At 38.3% G+C, this 14,870-nt stretch overlaps 2 protein-coding genes across 5 annotated transcripts; both read left to right on the top strand.

Annotated features, from left to right (window-relative positions):
* The first annotated feature begins 1,420 nt into the window (after positions 1–1,420).
* On the top strand, positions 1,421–6,647 carry tmigd1 (transmembrane and immunoglobulin domain containing 1). Of its 3 annotated transcripts, none has more exons than XM_005472213.4 (6): positions 1,421–1,525; positions 2,288–2,372; positions 2,502–2,780; positions 4,639–4,926; positions 5,059–5,162; positions 5,247–6,647. In XM_005472213.4, exons 2-6 carry the CDS (start codon positions 2,309–2,311, stop codon positions 5,256–5,258), a joined length of 747 nt encoding a protein of 248 aa, XP_005472270.1. In that variant the 5' UTR covers positions 1,421–1,525; positions 2,288–2,308; the 3' UTR covers positions 5,259–6,647. The 3 variants fall into 3 exon arrangements, with proteins under 3 accessions (XP_005472270.1, XP_025766738.1, XP_005472273.1); XM_025910953.1 differs by lacking the exon at positions 1,421–1,525 and adding an exon at positions 2,122–2,190 and having other exon boundaries at positions 2,289–2,372; XM_005472216.4 differs by lacking the exon at positions 1,421–1,525 and adding an exon at positions 2,174–2,213 and having other exon boundaries at positions 2,289–2,372.
* Positions 6,648–7,984: 1,337 nt separating this feature from the next.
* Positions 7,985–11,793, top strand: pimreg (PICALM interacting mitotic regulator). Of its 2 annotated transcripts, XM_003446817.5 has the most exons (6): positions 7,985–8,132; positions 8,852–9,169; positions 9,278–9,579; positions 9,814–9,909; positions 10,591–10,629; positions 11,105–11,793. In XM_003446817.5, exons 2-5 carry the CDS (start codon positions 8,876–8,878, stop codon positions 10,619–10,621), a joined length of 723 nt encoding a protein of 240 aa, XP_003446865.2. In that variant the 5' UTR covers positions 7,985–8,132; positions 8,852–8,875; the 3' UTR covers positions 10,622–10,629; positions 11,105–11,793. The 2 variants fall into 2 exon arrangements, with proteins under 2 accessions (XP_003446865.2, XP_005472269.1); XM_005472212.4 differs by lacking the exon at positions 10,591–10,629.
* Positions 11,794–14,870: the final 3,077 nt, after the last annotated feature.

Raw genomic sequence — 14,870 nt, 5'->3', positions numbered from 1 at the left:
GTGTGTGTGTGTGTGTGTGTGTGTGTTTGCCTGCAGATGGATAGAAAGAGTTTCCTGTCCGTAGTGTGCTATCCAGTCAATTGCGCAACAGCATCATAAAGAGCGTCTTTTTACACCTCTGTTCGTGTTGCAATTGCAGCTAACCTTTGATCTTTGTGTGAACACATAAGGCTTTCTTAAAGAGCGAGCTCAGAAATCTGTCATAGATTAAAAAGTACAGTGTTGGTAGTGGTGAAATATATGAATGAAGAAGGTCCAAGCGTGAAGGCGATGGTTATTATTACAACTTGCACTTTAGCATATGTGCTAAGTCGCAAGAATAAAGTGGAGAGGAAGCTGGCCTTTTTCCTACTTTAAATTTGAGTTCTGATTTAATTCTGATGTAAAGTAATAACTAGGTGTAGTGTGTCTGCTGCAGGTCTTGCTTTAAAGCTACTTTTAGATGTCTACTCCCACTGGAGTCAAACGTTGCATGCACAGCACTGTGACTTAACAAATTAAATTGCTGAAGCATCAAAATTGATGCCTCAGCAAACAGTGGAGAATTTCGAAGCAAAGTTTAGCTAAGCATATTTCACAAGCTATCAGTAAGGGTAGTAACATTATTTCCATTCCTCACAAATGGTCATTAAATTAGCACATTTTTGTTGTTGTCGGTCCAGCAGTTGGTTCAGAAATGCTGATTTAAAAAAAAAACAACTTAGGGCAACCCTGAATTCTTAGCTTGTTACAGAGCAGTAAACCCATGTCTTTGAAATTTCTGTTACAATTCAAATTTCACGTTTCATTAACATTTGTTACGTTTGTTTTTTTTAATAATTCCTTACATGTTTTTATATACAAGCAAACTTCCGTTGCACTGATCTGCGTTTACTGTCACTCATCTGACATTAACAGGAAAGGCAGGAAAATTGACAAGGAAGTAAATCCACAAATACTATGGTTACATTTATCCCTTTCTCCACAGCAAAATAACAATGCCTTCTGCTCCTTTTCAAGGACACACACAAATTTAATGTATAAGTAATTTATATATTTTGTATAATTTTATGGTATTAGAAATAATTAGTGGGCTTCCATTGTAACTTGCTTCATAAATAAATGTGTAGAAGTACACTGATTTTAAAGAATTTTAATTTAATTTTGAATCCCTCCAACCATTGATTTTAAGGGTTTGTGATGTCATAAGGGTATTTAAAAGCGGCTAAAAAAAAATTAAACTATTAAAAAGGGTGTTTTTTAACTTGGCACACACACCCAGTTTAGTTTTAGTGCCATTGTAATGGCTACAGCCAATAAAAGTTTTCCTTGTGTTAAAAGTGTCCACAATAAAAGATGGAAAAAAGTCATGGGTGGGCGGATTTAAAGGGTGTTGACATGAAGGTAAATACTATTATAAGAAAGGCATTTTGAAAGAGACGGTAGTTATAAAAAGGGACCTGCGAAGTACAGACTAGGAGCTGATCCAGGTTAAAACAGTCATTCAGACCCTCATATAACACAGACAAGGCACGAGCTTCGTCAGGTAAATTCGTCTAACTCATCTCAGAATGCGAAACATTTCTAGATATATTTATAGTATAATTCCTAAAATCTTTCTTATAGTTTTAAATCCGGAGAGGTTTTTTTTAGGATTTTTAATGCGGTCCTTAATATCTAACAAATGCTGAAAAAAAAGTGTTTTGAAACAAATGTGTTTCCTTTCTGAGTCATAAAGTTCTGGTTGCCAGAGTTGGAAATAGTCTGATTTAAACTTAAATCTGATTTAAACTTAAATCAGAAAAATCCCTTTTTTTTCTGTAGACGGATTTTGAGATATTTTGATGCTAACTGATTTTTAAACCAGGTTTGTAAATGAACAGCCAGTCAACAGTTTAACACAGCAGCTCATCTGCTTAAAACCTGTGTAACACAGACATTTTCAGGTCATTCAGATCAGGTAGTTATTTTTTAAGGTTACAGAAGGATAAATAAGTTGAATGTTTTTTGATGGGTTTCTTTTTTTTTTTAGAAGTGCAGAGGAGAAAATGTTTGCACTTTGGTCATCTGGAATGTAAATTTAATCTGAGGCTAAAATTCCGAGAGACTAATGTTTAACGTATTTTTGGTTTGTTGGTTGACCTGTTAAGTAAATGGTTAGTGGTCTTACTACCTCTCGATGAAGAACACAACAGAATGCGGGGTCTGGTGGTATGCCACATCTGAAAAAACTTGTAATGCTTTAGCTTAAAATTGTAAATGAATTGCATACCAGTGCTTTTTCTAATGATCTCTTCCTTTCCTCCAGGTTCATTGAAGGCAAAGCAAAATGAAGTTTATCCTCAGAGCCGCAGTTTTCCATTTCCTCGTCCTCTATGTAGTGCACGTTTTAGGTAAGTTTGTCATTTTAGAAAGACCTGGTCACAGGGAACGTATCTCAATCAGTTTTCTTGTCTCTGTTTATATTGTCAAGATTTACTTCCCCGATCTTACTCAACTTCCTTTTCTTCCCCATCCTAAAGCCATTAATATCGATTCTAAACCTCCATTCAACGGTGAGCGTGTTATACAGGCAGAGCTCAACAAACCCGTATCACTGGTTTGTACGCTTGATGCTACTCAAGCTGATGAAGAGCTGGTCTGGCTCAGGAATGATGCAGCGGTTCTTCTGAAGGAAGGGAACAACAAGGGTAGAAGCAGTCTGTGTGTCACACCGATCTATGAAGATAATGGTGCCAAGTTCACTTGCCACCAAAAAGGCAATTCCACAGATCAAGTCTCTGTCACCCTGAATGTCATATGTAAGTCCCTTTAAAGAATTCTGATCTGATCTGTTTATTGTATTATTACATTAATACTGCCGGCCAATACTGAATCACTTTTAGATTAATTGCATATTTAGCCAAGTTAGGAATCAGAAACAGTATAACTGCATAATGACCAAAACTATCACACTGACTGATAACGGGGCGTGAGTTCAGTTTTATGATCTTTAATATGTATCAGTACTCAAGGTTTGATTGTCATCATACTCTGGAGCATAAACAGGTTGTCATCAGGACACTACAACACAGAGCAAACGACATCCTCGCAAACATGCCGGGTACGGAAGCAGAAGAACATTGTATCAAAACGGCCCTGGGTAAATGTGGCATTCCCAGTTGGACATTTGACCAGTTGGGAAGTCGCCTAAAGAATACTTGAGGAGAGAAGTACAACCGATGCCTAAACGAAAACCTTTTGGTGATCCTGAGGCACATTTTCTCTAAACAATGCATCTCTGTGGTTTTCAAACCAAAAAACATGCTATGTCAGAAAATTGCTCCACCCCAAGGATCGGGTCCTCCGGTACAAACAGAGTAATCTAGTCTATGTGTTTAAGTACAAGGAGGATTTTTGTAAAATTATACATCAGTGAAATCAAACAACCTCTAAGCTGATGACACAACACAGAAAAGCTACATCATCAGGCCAGGACTCTGCAGTCTGTTTAGGCCTACAGGCCAGCAGCCACCCTGTCAGTGATGCTGATGTGCACATCCTGGACAGGGAGGGGTTATATTCTATAAAACAGAATATAGAAGAAAATATGCTGCCGTAGGCTGTAATTTATCCGTGTGTAAACAAGCAAATAAGGCAGAACACAAAGCACATTGAAAGACGGAGGTATTCAGGAAATGCGTTTTTATGTGGATTTGTTTTGAAAGAAAGAAAGCAAAGGTAAGACAAAATTCATCATGTTTTTCAAGTGGGATGCATAATTTTGGTCTTGTTTTGCTGCTGGTTCAGAGAAATTAGGTTGGAGCGTGATGAAACATGCAGTTTTGCTACATGTCTACTTGCTCTTTAATTATATGTTGTTTTAGCTCTGTTTGGTGATCGTAGAAAATGTTTTTGAGCCTTGAGCTCACAAAACATTCAGATTTTTCTGTGGATGCCACAAATGTTTATATTTTAAAAACAGATGTGGCAGGACATCTCGTGAAACCAGATGTTTTCCATCTTGCCCCCAGTACTGGGGTCATTGGGATTTAACAGGTTTTAAACCAAAGGACCAACCAAAGTAGGGCTCATTACCTGTTAGTTCATATATTTTTCACTGCTCTCAGAGAAAAAGTACAGCACCACAATATGTGGATCTTTAACATGTTATACTAGTAGTCCTAGTGGAGTCACTAGTCTCGACCATGGAGAACACCAAACTATGCATGGACCATTCAAGTGGACTTGCAGGAAGCGTGACTGGAAGGAACTGACCACGATCCCATCTTTATTCTAGCCCTGATTTGTCCAGGATTATCAGTGATCATGAGGACAACGTTTGGGTTTTTATAGTAAACTGACATCTGGGTTTTTGAAAAGATTTCATCTGCACACAGTCTCCCCTCTGGATGCAACTAGTTGTTCTGTGGTTCCTGCATGACAACAGCACTTTAACAGGGAATGTCCATTTTAAGAGGGGGGAGGGATGGAATGATACCAACACACCCAACATACCTGTGCAAATTTTGATGACAGGCTGGTCATGGAATATTCCAGTTTGAATCAGTGTAGCTGCTAGTTTAACGCGTAACTTGCGTTAAGTTGATGTGCATTTATCTGAAAAAAGTTACTTCAATAATCTCACAAGCATTAATATTTGCACTGATCATTTTTCAGTTGCCCCAAATATCTCTGGAACAGTGGAAGTTACAGTTGAAGAGGAGGCTGACCTTGTCTTGGAGTGTGACACAAGGGCCAATCCACTTGTCTCCTCTGTGACATGGTCACTAAATGGAAGCCTGGTGGATCTACTAGCAGACGGCTTCTCTGTGATTAATAATGGCTTAATAAGTCAGCTGACAGCCAACAAAGTAAAGAAAAGCTTGCATGGAGGCATGTACACGTGCACAGTGGACTCTCCTATGTATAACGATAGCAGCAGGCATTTCCAAGTCACAATAACAGGTGAGCTCACAAGATCAGCACTCTGCAATGCTACCCAAGCCACATCTCCACATTAAGTTGTTCAGTGGATTATAAAAATCAGTGCATGATATTGTGGCTTGGTTATTAATGTTTTAATCTTCATTTTTACAGACAAAACCCTGAAGTTCCCACTGGGGCCCATGATAGCCGGGCTGGTGGTTGTTGGCCTCACTGCTCTTCTTGCTGCTGTTTCAAGGTGGAGGAAAATCGTAAAGGTAACGCACAGAATACATGCGTGGAGTACAGAGACTGACTGATTACAACCCGGACCTTCTAATATTTTAAATCTCTTTTAACAGTGCTGCAAGTAAGTTGTGCTCAAAATAACCAGTCTTCTCTACATCATCAAACGAGACAAGCCATGAAGATAACGCTACTACTCTGTGTGTAAGAGACTCTGATTATCCATTATTGTGTCCTTCTATTTAATTTTGTGATGTGATGGTTGTCATTTTTTTAAAGGAATGCTTTGTCATTTTGAGAGATACATCTATTCTACATTTAAGTTTTCTTCCCATTGTACAAACAATGAATATTCTTATGTATACTATATGGACAAAAGTGCAGGGCTACATATACATTACACCTACAGGAGCTGCACAGCCATGGAAACTCACGTTATGTAGCTCCCAGCTTGTGCTGATGTTAATGCCAGAGGACATTTGGACCTCTGCAGTTACTGAGCGAGCAGAGCACTGGTGACTTTCATGCACTACTCTTTAACTTCATATGATCTGCTACATCGTGTGGCTCCTGAACACTTCCTCTGTGCAATAATACTACAGCTGACTGTGTAATGTCTAGGTGGAGAAAATCTTCAGGAAGGGACTTCCTGCAATAGAAATATCCGATCAAACTCACATTCAGCTCTTTATCACAACATGTTCATTCCCAAATATTTGTAATGGGAGACAGCGTGGCTAGGTGCTTGATGTTAAACACCTGAATTTAAAGATTAATAGGTGTGGCCTAAAGCTTTTGTCCATATAGTGTATTTCTGTTATGTAAACACCTAGCTAGTTTAGCTTAGAGTGAAACTTCAGTGAAACACTTAGGTAGTGTTAGTCTAACTGTAATCAACTCATAAAACTCACAGTATGTTAGTTTTTCTATGTGTTATACAATCAGGGTATAACTTATCAGTTAAATGTCCTGTTACCTTTGGTTAAACCCAGACTAGCCTGTTCCCCCTGTTTCCTGTCTTACACTGTGCTAACTGTCTGGTAACGGTAGCTGCATATGTTCAGAAACAAACGTGTCTGAAACCATAAATCATCTTCACGATTTATGGGTTCAGGATAGAAATGATGCAGCTAGTAAAGCTCATCTTTCCAATGCAATCAATGCAATATAAACTGTCTTTGTCTGTAAGATCATTTTTATTGGTTATTATACAATATAGATATATATATTACCAGACACAGACAGAAACCACCATTCACACTGTCACATTTAACTGCTATTGTATGAGAAATGTATGCACTTACCCTGATATATAGCTCATGCTGGCTTCTGCATATTAATCAGTGTGCTTTTTAAAGCAATACAGAGACAGATAATTGTCAGACTAATTGTGTTAAAAGCCAAAAAGCTGCTTAAAAGAGAGTAACTCAATGCTTAAGCTGATGCTTTGATAATACCCAGTGTAAAACTATCAAACTGCTGTCAAACCAGAGAAATAAACACGTCTGTGTAATGTTTATAATGCTTCAGAATCTAATTCTTGCATTTGCTCTGAACTTTACCTCCTTACTCAACTATACAGCCACAGCTCATTAAAATGATGTTATACATTTACTTTTAATGAGACAAAAGGACAGTGACTGCTAGGTTGTTAGGGTCAAGGTCTCCTCTTTATGTTCTTTCCAATAAAGAAAGAAACACTTTAAAACACATAAAACAGAGTGATATGAGTGAAGGACAAATGGATTCAAAGTTAAAGATAAATTATTCCACAGTCTTGTTAATGCCTTTACTAAATCACTACCGAAGTGGACAAGACAAAGATTTCAAAATACTGTTTGAAAGCATTTCATGTGCAGGTGTGCAGTGACATCTGCTGGTCACCAAGCCCTTTGTAGCCACAATGGTGGATTTTTGTGTACACATGCAACCAAAAGCAAAGAAAAACCTTATGGTGTTTGATAAATGACCAACAGTATTTAGTGACCTGTTATAATTGTGCTGTTGGTGGAAAAAACTGTGCAAACTATCTAGCATTTCCCAGCAGCTAAATATATTTGATTTACATCACCAAGTCCAAAGGCACTGTTATACTTAGCTTTGTAAAATGTTTCTTACGTGTATTTTTATGTATTCCTTTATCTGTAAATTGGGTGGGAAAACAGTATTGCAATAGAAGAGCATTACTAACACCCCTGTTAGTTGCTTCAATACCAATCTCATGCCAAGTCAATAAAAACTGGACATATTACCTGGCAAAGATAAGCTTTATTGCTAAACATTTCATAATGGAACAAGAATTGTAGTTACCCAAACATTTTCTTTAATCAAAAATGTGACGGTGTTTGAGAGATAGTTTACATACACTCATCATGGGCATAAATGCCATGGTAATTTAGGGCTTTTAATGATTTCTTTAAGCTGTTATTTTTCCAGGGTGAAATGATTGTGCAGCATAAGTCTTTAAAAAAAAAAAAGAAAGAATTAGCTGCACATTTTAAATTTATTTTGGATTTTCCCTAATCCACACAGGATCAAAATTACACATACAGGCTCAAATATAAACATAGACCCCCAATAATACTTAGCTAAATGTTCCTTTGCAAGTCACAACACGACTTTTGGTAGGCATCAACAAGCCATGTGTTTGTATTGAGAGGAATCTAGTATTACAAACTTGTCATCCTAAGTATTTTTTACAACTATTTTGAAAATACAGACCTTAAAAGATCATTTTAAAATATATATTTCAAGAAAAAACATCTTGGAATCTTATTCGCACACTATAATTCTAGTCACATTTCAACGTAAATCCCATTAACTTAAAACTGTACGTAGTGACGCATCGTGTTACGTCACGTAACACTGCGTAGGGCGTGGTGACGCGTGCCTTTGTGGATTCTGTGGTCCGCCGCCAAATTCAAACAGCGAAAGAAAAAACGGGAGCTACAGTCGCCTAAAAGCCACAGAGAATCGACTACTTTTACAACTGAAACTTTCAGGTAAGCTCTCTGTACAGCAGTTGTCTCAGCAGACGTTCTTCTATTAGGTTTTTATACTTAATTGTGTCGAAGTTTTGTCGTGTAAACTGAAATAGTAACGTTTTTTTTTTCTAGCTAAGCGTGGCTTCGGGGGCACAGCCCTCTTTTGTTTTGTTAATGATATTCACTGACTTTTATGGGTAAAGGCAGCATTTGACAACAATGGCACAATTTGACAGCGTTTTCCATGTAAAGGCAAGTGAAAGGTAAACTTTAATTCTCATTTGTTGCTTAAGGCTGTTATTCCCTCCCCAGGGCAAGCCATTCCTGGGTTAAGTTGGACACTTGACCAGGAGCATTGTCTCTATCTAACAAAAGCCACGGAGCTTTTACTAACACGATTACTGCTGCTTGTTACGGCTCATTTTTCACTTTTTCCGTCCTTTGTTCATTGACATTTTTCACATTTTTTGACAGTGACACAGGAACTCTGAAATAGTTTCCTAAAGCAACAGTTAAGCTTAATTAAGCTCAAATTTGAGGATTAAAAGAGAAAGATTTGTCTTAACTTGTAACTTTTTCTTATTTTGGTCTATGAGTCCAAAGAAATATTCAAATTTCATAGCATGCTGAGCCAGATTAGAATATGGGGGGGGGGTATATTGTGAGATTTTGAAACGGTAGTATTAAAAATGTTTTTTCATAAAACGCATTCATACAGATCACTTTTTTTTTCTCAGCTCAGTCATATAGCTTGCTCAGTCATGGATGGTGTTGGTAAAGCTGTGGTTGGAGTCTGGCGGGCACACACAGTCCTGGATGAGTCTGATGGAGCAGAGAGCTCCCCAGAAGCCCCGGACCGTTTCCGCAAACTTCGATCCTCATCTTCACTCAACTCTCTGAGAATGTCACTGAGGAAGCGACTCCCACTGCGATCTGTCCAGACCAGCTCCCTCCCTGAGAATCCGACCTGGGAAACCATGAAGGAGCAACCAAAGACCAGCACAGTCCGCAAGCTTACTCGCAGTGCTCGTAATTCTATCACCGGAGTGTATCAGGTATATTAACTGTTATGTGTGAAATTGCCTATTTTTGATTATTATCAGTCTCAACAAAAGCCACCAGTCAGTTATTCCAGAGTTGTTTTTTCCCTCTCTCTCTCTCAGAGGTTGCAGAGGACCAGAGAATTTTCCCGTGAAGAGTGTTTGGTAGCGACCCCGGGTCGTGATGGAGAAAATGCTGGTGCATCAAATTCTTGCACCCCAGGACGTACACCTCATCGGGCTGCAACACCCAGACGCACACCCAGAGCAGCAGGTACACCCGGGCGTACTCCAGGCTCCAGAGGACGCAGGACTCCTGAAGCATCTGTAAGAGGAGTGAAAACAGGAGGTGGCAGGAGGCAACTGGTTCGCATGGCTGCTGTACGAAGTCCCTTTGCCTCTCCAAATACACAAAATCAGAGGATGTGAGTTTGATTCACTCTTTATGCAACTTTGCTTTTTAGGACTTTGTTAGTTTATTAGTTTGTTGAGTACTTTTATTCCAGTGGATCCCTGTGAGGTTGTGTCAGGAAGATCATGCACCATTTATTTAAAAAAAAAAAATTCAATCAAATATGTGGAGCAGTTGAAAGTAGCTTACTTGAATTTCAGTGGTTATCTTTCTCCACCAAATATTTTGTTTTTATGATCTATAATAGGAAATTTGACCAAGATTTGGAGTCAGTTTCCAGTGGACTCAGGAGGCTCAAACATCTGTCAAAGGCCTTTGATGACATCATTGGCAGAGACAACAGGTAACATTTTTTATTTTAGTGAATTCTTTTGATATCTTGAGCATTGACTGGGTGGTAAATTGTAAAAAGTGTTTGCATTATGTGTATTATTAGTTTCTCCCAAATTGGGTAATTAACAGAAAAAAGAACATGTTAAGTTTTGTTACCTTTTTCTATAATCACCACTAAAGAAGTGTTTTGTTCGTAAATTAAAGTTTTGTGTAACTGAAGAAGCCATTAGTCCATTTCCTTGTATTCATGCATATTCTGCATTGAGGAAGGGAGTCTGTGTCCTCCTTGCCCTCTCACCCAAAGAATCCCAGCTTGTGGGTCCCCAGACTTCCTCCCCCTCCCTCCAGACATTCCTCCCGCCTCAGTTTGAAACAGGGTCTGTGTTTCTGGTATTCAGATAAGGAGGGAGTAAGGGGGAAAGGAGGTGGGTGTGGGAATTGGAGCCAGATGACATGACAGAATGCAATTGAAAATTTGCGTCACTTCCCGTGTTGTCATTTAAAATATTTGTGTCCTGTCCAATGTAAAAACGATGATATTCAGTGTGGAAAGCGAGCACTCGGTAATGGTGATCTTGCCTGTTATCTGCACACATTACATGCTCCCAGATCCTTTCCTCACTGAATATAAACGTCTTCTTGTTTAATTGAAATCAGTTTTTTGTTGTTGTTTTTTTTTTACTTACAACAGGCAGTTCAACTATTCCCAAATTGTGGAGTAATACAGAAGGTAAAATCCCCTTTCCAAAAAGTAAAACCAGCTGAGTTATGAGAACATACGCTTTCAGTGTAAACACAAAAGTGCATGGCAGAGCTAATCGGATGCATGCAAATCTGTGAAAGTCTCCTTTGAAACGGAAGAAAAACAGATGAATAACTCGCTGTCTGAACAAATGTTGCTCACACTTTTTCTTCTTGCTGACTTTACAGCTCCTGCTTTAAATTTTCTTTGACGCCAAACTTTCCCAAATACTTTTTCTGATATTACCAGAATGTCTACAAGGCCATTTACACATTAAAATGATAAGTAATAAAATTCAAATTGTAGATCAGGAAATGAGTTACTGAAAATTTTCATTTGTTGCCTGATGGCTTAACACTTGCCTTTTTCTTTTTAAATAACTAACTGATGTTACAGTTGTAAACCTATATGGTTTTAATGGCAGTCTCTTTTTGCACTGACTCATGTCTCTCTGTCTCTGCAGATCTGGCCCAAAGGAACGTTCTGGGGGAGCGATGATGAGAAAGCTGGATCCAAGCGGTAAACTCAGCCGCTCAAATGTCACACGCAGAGCCACACGCGTCTCAGACACGCTGGGCAGTTGGGCCCACACAGCTGTGAACACTATTCGCAAACCCAACTGAACTACATGCATGTGTGTATAATGCAGGACCTTTTGTAGCCATGTTTTACACTTATTATACTCATTGTTATTGTGGTGTCACTGTTACATATTCACAGTGGTGTTATGATACTGGGAGACTATTATGCTACAGCTTGTCTTTTTTTAATGTGTGCTCTGCATATTTGTGAGCATCTGTGTGACTCTTGTGTGTTTACATGTCTCAGGTTAGCTTGTTGTGGGTAAAATATCCTCACTGTAGCTTCCAGAGGAATTTTCTTTGCATCTGTCGTAGCTGCTACAACCAAAATGTTACATTTAGTTACATTTTCAAAATACTAATATTGTACTTTGTGTTCTCATTCTCTGCATAGAAAGTTAATGAAATGTACTCTAAAGAGATCACGAACAAGAACTACAGTTTATCTGCAGAACTAACACTAAATTTTCTGACAGAGGGGAAATTTTTTTCCACTATTTTTATATGTATGCAATAATGTTTCTAACACTTGTTACACTATTTTTAAATGTCATTTGATTATACCAAATTATCAAGTGTATTTTCTAAAACACAGTATTTAAATGTGAACATTCTTTGAGGCAGAGGTTGGCACTTCTAATGGCCTGTGGATGATTCATGCATCGATACTGTACACATAAATCATCTGATAATGTGATGGGGAGAAAGATTTAGTGGCTCATTACCAAATGATGGCTTTAATGATGATGTTATAAAGAGAGATCCCGAGTCTTATTAGTGACTGTCAAGCTACCAGCCTCAAATTAAGCAAAGCTCTTCTGTGGGTGTGTTGTTGTTGTTGTTTTTCTGTTTTTGATTTTTTTTTTTTTTGCATTAATATTTTTTTTAAAGGGAGAACAACTGTGCAAATGTGAAAAAATAAAACTTTGCTTTTTTTTTTTATGTATATATATATCTGTTTCATGTTTTCTCTTCACATCATTTTGGTTGGGTGTTTGTTTTTGTTTGTTTGTTTGTTTTCTTTTGTTTTTGTTAAAATAACATTTTTCTCAACATCATGATGTTGATGATGGTGGTCCTGAGTTCAATTCCACCATCAGGCCGGGGTCTTTCTGTGTGGAGTTTGCATGTTCTCTCCGTGTTTGCGTGGGTTACCTCCGGGTACTCCGGCTTCCTCCCACCGTCCAGTTTGTGGGGATAGGTTAATTGATTAATCCAAATTGCCCTTAGGTGTGAATCTGTGAGTGAATGTGAGTGCGAATGGTTGTCTGTCTCTGTGTTAGCCCTGCAACAGACTGGCGACCTGTCCAGGGTGTACCCCGCCTCTCGCCCTATGACAGCTGGGATAGGCTCCAGCACCCCCCGCGACCCTGAAAAGGATAAGCAGAAGCAAATGGATGCATGGACAGTTCCTCCAAGATTTTAGAAACTGAGTGGAAAAATGTGTTTATATCACCATTTTGGGTTTTGTTTTGTTATTTTCTTTCTGTTCAGATCTTTTTCAGGCAGGTATTGAAATCTACATATGACAGTATACTAACCTCCCACTTTATTAGGTATACCTTGCTAGTACTGCCTTAATGCTTGCCTAATGGCACAGATCCATCATGGCGCTGGAATAAGAGGCCCAATTTATGGCAATAAAACACTCCCACGCCATTTAATGACCACCGGCAACCTGAACCAGTGATCAGTCCAAGGAAGGATCGATCCATGCTTTGATGCTCTTTGCATTAAATTTTGACCCTATCACTTGAATGTTGCAGCAGAAATTGAGATTCATCAAACCAGGCAACATTTTTCCAGCCCAGTTTTATCTGTGCAACATGCCTCTTTCAGATCACAGAGATGGTTGTGTGGGAAAATTTCGGTAGATCAGCAGTTTCTGAAATATTCACATCAACCACCATGTCATGTTCAAAGTCACTTAAATCCCCTTTCTTCCCCTTTCTGATGCTCAGTTTGAACTTCTTCTGGTACAATAATTTGTGTTTTAACTTAGAATAATTGTAATATTCATACATCCATACTCTTCTGCTTATTGTTATGGGGTGGGGGGCTATCCCAGCTAACATAGGGCAAGTGGAGGGCACATCCTTGATAGGTTGCCAAACCGCTGACCTAAAATTAAATTATGTTACACATTTGTGATCAAGTACTTTATATGACATTAGTACTACTTTAATTTGTATGTAGAAAATTTGTGTAATTCTTTTAGTGGGTAAATAATTTGGGATAGCATGGTTATATTTGTATATATTATATTTGTATAATATGCATGGCACAGTCTATAGAAAACTAACTGGTAAAGGCAATACATTTTTAATTTAAAACAACTACACATTTAAGACAACTAGAAAGTGCATTTTCTGAAGAAACTGCAGTGTGAATGCTTGAATCTGAATGTATGCACTGAAATGAATTAATTGCTGAATTTTAAGTTAAAAATGTTGAATGAGATGAAAATACAGAAATTTTCACCTGAAATCAAAAGTGCCGAACTGCTAAAAGCTGACATCCACAGAGAAGAAGTTGGAAAATAGTTGAAAATGTTTTAAATGTAAATTAGAAAAACCTAAGAAATGAGAAAAAACAAATTAGAGTCAGAAAACATCTAAATGAATATTAAAAGTTCATATTCTTTGAATCACTGAATGACTAAAATGTGATCCCTCCACTTGGATCCACACAGTTTAAAAAGTTTACATCTCTGAGCTTTGAAAGACACGGTGTTGGAAAGAGAACAACGATGGCGATGTTTTGAGGGTAAAATGATGGCTGTAGAGCAAACACTGTGGACACAGCAGCAGTTGAAAGAGAAGTGTTTAAGATGAATCTTGGCACAGTGAGAGACAGAGCTCGTTAGGCAGGCAGGTGTGAGCCTGGTTGCTATCCGGTTGTTCAGTGATGACGCGACGAATCCTACTTCCAGGCCTAAAGTAGTCTGCGTTTAATATGGCTTTTGTGTTGTTAACATGTTTAATGCTTTGTATTTTCTTCTATTTAATCTCAAAAAGCTCATAAAAACAGTCAGTGATCACCGTTGACCTCCCTCGGCTTTTATTACCGCTAATCATTTATTTAAGCTCAGTTTTTAAAACCTTACGATGTAACTACAGCACAGCCCATGCAGCAGTATATGAATAACTAACCTCGTATTGTGGATGGATTATCTCAGTTGTTCTCCTGGCTGAAGTTTGGTCCGTTTACAGCATCCTGCCATGCGATTACATTTGTTCCTGACCACTGAGAACACTCACGTTAACTTTTATCGAGTGGAAAAAAAGTTAGCTTGTTTATATTATGCTAACATAGCTGTGTCGCTAGCGGTCACGTAGCACATCATTATATACCAGCTAGCCAAACTTCAGTAACCCTACAAACGTCACTGCTGTTTAGTTTTCTGTCTTCATTTATGTTGGAAGTGATAGCAGAGCTGTACGTTTGAATTTTTTCTAAACCCCTGCAGTCAGGACATGCTATATTGTATTTAGATGGAAGCTAGCGAGCTAACTTCCTGCTAACTTCTAACTCCGTTAAATGTCATAAATTCCGTTTTCATGGATGCCTGGATGTTAAACTCAATTGTTACACCTGGTAGAGAAGAACGCTGATCATTTTATTAAAGATGAAAGACTTTAGACAGTT

This window comes from Oreochromis niloticus, linkage group LG10 (genome assembly GCF_001858045.2).
Source record: "Oreochromis niloticus isolate F11D_XX linkage group LG10, O_niloticus_UMD_NMBU, whole genome shotgun sequence".
Classification (NCBI taxonomy): Eukaryota; Metazoa; Chordata; class Actinopteri; order Cichliformes; family Cichlidae; genus Oreochromis; species Oreochromis niloticus.
Note: the sequence above shows the minus strand (reverse complement) of the source record. Positions and strands in the feature narration are given on the sequence as shown.

Coding starts and splice junctions, on each gene's coding strand:
- tmigd1 (XM_005472213.4), top strand. CDS start 2,309: ATGAAGTTTATCCTCAGAGCCGCAGTTTTCCATTTCCTCGTCCTCTAT. Junction 2,781..4,638: donor TGTCACCCTGAATGTCATAT/GTAAGTCCCTTT, acceptor ATCATTTTTCAG/TTGCCCCAAATATCTCTGGA. Junction 4,927..5,058: donor TTTCCAAGTCACAATAACAG/GTGAGCTCACAA, acceptor TCATTTTTACAG/ACAAAACCCTGAAGTTCCCA.
- pimreg (XM_005472212.4), top strand. CDS start 8,876: ATGGATGGTGTTGGTAAAGCTGTGGTTGGAGTCTGGCGGGCACACACA. Junction 9,170..9,277: donor CTATCACCGGAGTGTATCAG/GTATATTAACTG, acceptor TCTCTCTCTCAG/AGGTTGCAGAGGACCAGAGA. Junction 9,910..11,104: donor ATCATTGGCAGAGACAACAG/GTAACATTTTTT, acceptor CTGTCTCTGCAG/ATCTGGCCCAAAGGAACGTT.